A 6,000-nucleotide genomic window follows, 5' to 3' on the forward strand; every position below is an offset into this window, starting at 1 on the left:
GGGCTTTACATGCCTGTGTCTTAATGCTGGATTCAATTGGACACACACTTCTCTTACTACTAAATATTGAAGGCACTATTGTCTACCTTAATTACTTTAAATATCAAAGTGTTATAATGAAAGAATCATTAAATTATTATTGTTTATTCTGCATTGCTTCAGCTGGATAAGGTTAACTTAAGAACTTGATAGACCTGAAAGTGCTCTATACCATTAAATTGTTAAGTCATAATCAGTGTCATGATGTCCTACATAACATACTGAGAATTTCTTCCCATGTTCAACCTCGTAATTGTTTGACCATTTTTAGAGTGGATATTTGCTGACTGATTGGACTGAATAATTGTTGAGAACTGCACAGGAAATGTTTGTCTGCTCTAATTTTTCATATATTTAATTCAAAATATGACGTCTTCCCTCAGTGTTCTATTAAATACAATAATAGTTGAAGTGTATTTTTGGAGTAGCAAGGACAAGTGCAGACTTGAAATTAAAAGTTTTTCTCTTACCTTCGAAAAGTTAAACCCTAGCTTTTTAGGATGCTGTACCCCCTACTCCCCAGACTTACTATTTCAAATTTAAAAACTGTGGGTTTGAAGTAGAGAACAGAATTGTCCATTTTTTCCTATACTAATATAAAAAGTTTTAAGCAGTTTTGCATGGGTATGGAAGAGTAAAATTTAGGAAGGAGAATGAAAAACGAAATTGAACTGAGAGCAGACAGGGTCGTTTAAGCAGTTAATAACAGAGTCCTGCATCCAGTGCTGCTGATAGAAAGGCAGTGCCAGTGGGCAGTGGAGTTCATCACAGAGAGCTGTTGGGTACAAGCTCAGTGATGGATTCATCTGCAAACAGTTCCCTCTTGTCCAGGATTCCACATGGTGTAATGGGCCTTTGCAGGTGGCACCAAGTGACCCCCTGTCAGTTTTGCAGGGCAGGGCCTGGAGCAGGAGGAATATCAAGATGAAATGCATTCCTGCCTGTGTGGGAGCTCTCCTCACAGGCTGCCTTTGGGGGATAGGTTACTGAGCAGACAAATGCAAAGGGAATATTCCTCTGCCTTCTTAGAAACCCAAAACAGAACCATGATCTGCTTCAGGTATCTGCATTTGCCTTGGAAGCTTAAGGACTTGGAAAAGGAAGCCTTGATGGAAATGTGGAGGGCATGTGGATCCAGTAAATAAATTCCCAAAGTCTCAGGTTTTTTGTATTTTTAATTTATTTATAAGATAACCTTATAGATGGGCTATTTGTACATGTAAAAGTTCATAACACTAGTTAATAGAGCTTCTTGCATCCTTGCAGGGTTTTAAAGGATTTTTGGCCTCTGCTTGTATAAAATGCCTGGTTGTCTGGAATACTCTGACTGTATTACTTTGGTTCTATTTTCTCCCAGATTTTGTAGCTGTATTGTCCATGCCATAATAACAACCACACTGGTGTTCCAAGAACTTGTTTCTTTTTAATATCTTCCATTGCAGTGGCCAAAAACTTGTGGTGTGTATTTAATTTCTAAACCTTGATGGCATGAAGTGCCATTATAAATTCATTCCTTGAACTAGATCTGTCTTTTTATCTAAAATACAGTTCTTTTCACACATACAATTCTGTGTGCACACAGGTCTGTGCATGTAATACCTTGGAATTTTAGACAGGAGTTTTTAGTAAACCACATATGTATTTGGATATATTTTCAGTGGTAATATGCCGTTGGATGAGAACAGTTCTCAGCTGAGCTATGTTTAAGCTGTTCAGAAAAGGAGAAATAAAAATTCTTCTGCTATTTTTAAATTTAAGAGGGAAACCCATACAGCCATGATATGGATTGTACATATGTACAATCCCTGGGTTTGCTTGTTCCGTGAAGTGGATCCCTGTGTCTGGAAAGAGCCAAGATCTTTCCTGTGCTTTGCCTTGGACTGCAGCTAGGGATAGTTTTATGGTGCAAAAGATCAGGTGGCTTCAAAAAAATCCTCTTTCTTGTTCTCAGTACAACACAGAATGACCAGCATTTTTTACAAAGCCCCATGCTGTGACTTCCCAGTAGAACAATGTAAAAAGATGAATTGCTTTTTCTCTTTTGAGGTCCGCAAGAAGGAATGGATTTCCCATGTGTTTACAATACTGTCAAAGTACTAAATCACTATTGATTTGAAAGAGCGGAGGTTAATCTTAAATATCTGTAAGATATTGCCTCAGGGTGTTACATTTCAAGGTAAAGTTTATGTTATTCTTCTTTTTCCTGAATAGGCTGAGACTATTTTCCGAGAAATGTTTCCAACAGAGGAATTTTGCCCACCACCACCAAATCCAGAAGATATTATTTATGATGAAGATGAGATTGAGCCAGAGGAGGCCGGATTGAGTAATTCACCAGAGACAAAGCCTGAATCCTCAGCTGAGGAGAGCAGTAGTGGAGGTGGTGCTGCTGTTACGAAGGAAGAATGAATGAATGAATGACTGAATGAATGAACGAATGAATGAACAGTGTTCTCTTAGCAGAAGAGGAGGTTGACCCAAACTAAGACATAAGGGAGGAAGGGTGAGAAAAAGAGGTTTAAAACCCCCAGATATAAGTTATTTGCCATTGCCTTACTTTCCTTGGCTTGAATCATCTTTTTTAAGTAGTTTCATTGATAGCTGAGGTACTTCTAAGTAGTCATAGGTCCACCAGATCCAAAGGGGTTTGTAGCTAAACAAAAAAATACAGAATGAAGCATCTGAATTTAAAGTGCTAAAATAGGATTCATGATTTATTGAGATGATTTGGTTTTGTTTTACAACTTGGAAAGAACCCTCAATTTTTTAAAGAGGCAACAAGTCAAAACTAAGCAAAAGAAAAAAGTGCAAGTTTTTTTACCAGTTAGAAGATGATCTACTAAAAATCCTTGGATCTCTGCTAATTAAACAGCTGAAGGTGAGGCTCACCATCTGTCCTTCACAGTGATCTTATGAATGGAATTTAAAGGCAATAATACTGACAGTTCTGGAGTGGCTTTGTTTGTATGGTTTTGGAACTGATGCCATAATCAAGTAAGAAATATAATCCAGAAGATGTTCCTCACATGGAACTATTTTACATTTAGTTTTTTTAATAAGACCTAACAGAGACACATTTTCACTAGTGACTTCATTTACTGGGGACAGGAAAATGGCAGAATTTAAACTTAATGCCAGATTTCCCAACAAAATCCAAAGTCATAAATGGAGCATTCCTGTTATTAGTTTTCCTGGATTTGTTGCACTGTTTGGGCCTTTAGTAAGCCAATAGTTAGTTTTTGAAGGTTGGGGTCTGAGAAATTTTAGTGACCATTACTTGAGGGGATTATGGTGGAGAGAAGGTTCAACTGATAATTCCAAAGGTTTGTATTGATCCCAGTTAACAGGATTAAAATTAATGTGATAGCTGTAAACTATGCATTTTGTAATGATAAATCATGAAGCATTTATACAATAAAATTTATTGAAGTATTTATAAACCTGGTTTGTATGAAAAAACTACAAAATGAGAAAGTTGTTGTAAATATCCATGTTAAACTTGCACTTCTGAACCATGCTTGAAATCAGATATGAAAAGTATTTATCATGTACTTAAAGATTTACTTTAAAATGCACACCCAGTAGATCAGTAGTATCTAGAGATCAGCAAGAGTTGAGTTGGAGTTTAAACTTCTTCAGGAAGGTAGAGATGGTTCCAGCAGTGCTTAAATACTGTAAGTGAATAAAAAATGCTATTGAGTCATGAACATTGAGCTCTGCCTGGCCATGCCACAGCCAGGCTTCTGTACAGTCCCGTGGTGCCCGTGCCTGCCTTGAAACTGGCTCCAGGCCAGAAAGGGTAATTTATTTATTTTTTTACAGCATAACTGATACTGTTCTCTTTGTCCTGCATCGTACCCACTGTCCAGTTTGCATTTCAGGGTTAGTGTTTGCACCCTTTGTTGGATAGGTACCAGTACATGTGTCTGTGTGTGTGCATAATCCCAAAGTCCTCAGAAAAACACGTGGCTGGAATGTTCCCAATGTTCAACAACTGTAACCTCTGGATGCCTGTGATTTAGCAGTTATTTATATATATATATATTAATTAGCAGGCTGCCTCTTCATTTAGCTGTAATTTCTCTGTGTATTGGAAAGCATGAGTGTGTGGTGATTGTATTTAACATCTACAGATCTGTAAAAGAGCTAAGTGGAGGGACCTATCCCTGTTTGTCTGTCAGAAATAGGGATCATAGTTGAATCTCTCATCTCTGTTTACAAGGAAATCGCTTGATGAAAATTAAAGGTTTGCTTGCAAGTGCATTGTCCTGTGTTTTCTTTCAACATTTTTTTCAAAGAAAAGCACTTCATTTGTTAGCTGGGCTTTCCTGAGAATTCTCTTGGCTGCTTTCAGCACAAGGACACCTGTAATTGCCAGTATGGGTACCTGTGTTACCAAGTTTATATAAATTCATATCTGAGTGCTCTATGTCCATGTGAAGCCAGGTTTGGAAATAGTGCAAATTTGATTTGAGATCCCATGGAATGATGTACAAGTTGGAGGCTATGGCTTTACACTACATTGACTGCTTAAAAACTGTTTTCATGTCTCTTTCATAGGGTGAATGGAAACATTAAATGTTTTTCCTATGGTACTTGAGTACCCAATAGCTCACTTGCAGGAGCAGTAGATCAGACTGTTGATCTTGGTATTTTACAGAAATCATGCTCTGAACTGCTTTTTGTTCTTTCTTTAAGTGATGTAAGCATGCAAAGTGAGGGTTAGGCTTATTTGAAGTCGTTTTTAAGGCTTGTCATACAGGATGTATTCAAAAGATAACATGACTTTTTAAAAACTGGCAATTTATCTGTAGGATTATTAATAAATCAAGTTAAAGAAAGATAAGGTTAATTGAATTTTTAAACAAGTAGCTGTATTATCCTTCAAGCACCTTGGAGCTCATACAATATTCACACCTTTTTTTTCCTAAGGAGTGCTTTGATATGTTTGAATTCCCTTTTTAATGAGTACTTCCTTTTTAAGTTGGTTAATTGGATTAACCCTTAATATTCAAAGAGTCCATTTTATGCCATTTTCCCTTCTGTGGCATTGCCTTGGCTGTAGGACTGCAGGTGGTTACTGCTCCTTTGGAGGTATTTTCAGCCATGAAGCTGCTTCGTCTGCTTTTTCTGGTGGTGATGATGCTTAGGGCCATTTGACAGGTAATCATTAGAACTTGGATGCTTACAGACTATGGGGTCTTTTCTCCTATCATTGCAGGGGGATTTATGTGGGCAACTCCTATTAATGTTAATGGGACTTGCATGTGTAAATCCTCCTTGCATCAATGGGAAAATTGACCCCTGAAACAAAATATCTGCATGTTAGACTTGCTGATTCAGAAACATCCAGGCACTGCCAGCTCCTGTGTGGAAATGTGCTGGAGCATGAGCTGTTTCACTGGAATGCTCTGGAGAGGATTTGGGGAATTTTCAAGATTTTCTCTTTTACATTGTAGTTTATATTTTCTGTAGACTGATTCTTGTCAGAGTTCCCCCAATGATTCTCTTTATGTAGCTGGGAAATGAAGTTTCCCATTCCATACTTAGGAGGTTGCACAGCTCCTTGGTTTGGATCTCATTTTATTTTAGCCCCCTCTCCTCTAAACCTTTTTGCATTAGCAGTGTGAGTTGCAACAGCTTAATTTCAAGTATAATTTGCTAGTGATGTATTGATTAATGACAAGTGAGAAGCATTAATGTTCTGTTTTCACACAATAAGAGACTGGGTCACTTACAATCCATAATCTCTTCTGGAGGAAGGATAAAATTAATTTCCTTAACACTCATACATGTGCTTCAATACCTTGGCAGTACAAATGAGAATTACTTTTTTTATCTGCGGATAAGTTTATTCATTCTGTATTGTGTATGTTGTTGCTCATACACAGTTACTCAGTTACTACTGTAGATATTTCATACAATCTCTGCAGTGCATTTTTGGGTTTTACTTATCTGGTG

General features: G+C 37.4%; 1 protein-coding gene across 1 annotated transcript in view; it reads left to right on the forward strand.

The window, feature by feature from the left end:
- The window catches only part of CHM (CHM Rab escort protein), a 56,025-nt gene extending 51,761 nt beyond the window's left edge, over nucleotides 1-4,264 (forward strand). Inside the window, exon 15 of the mRNA XM_082289224.1 lies at nucleotides 2,251-4,264. Within this exon, the coding sequence (XP_082145350.1) occupies nucleotides 2,251-2,448 (198 nt within the window). The 3' untranslated portion in view covers nucleotides 2,449-4,264. The remainder of the gene's footprint in view (nucleotides 1-2,250) is intronic.
- The last annotated feature ends 1,736 nt before the right edge of the window (nucleotides 4,265-6,000 follow it).

This window comes from Coloeus monedula, assembly GCF_965178545.1.
Source record: "Coloeus monedula genome assembly, chromosome: 12".
Taxonomy (NCBI): Eukaryota; Metazoa; Chordata; class Aves; order Passeriformes; family Corvidae; genus Coloeus; species Coloeus monedula.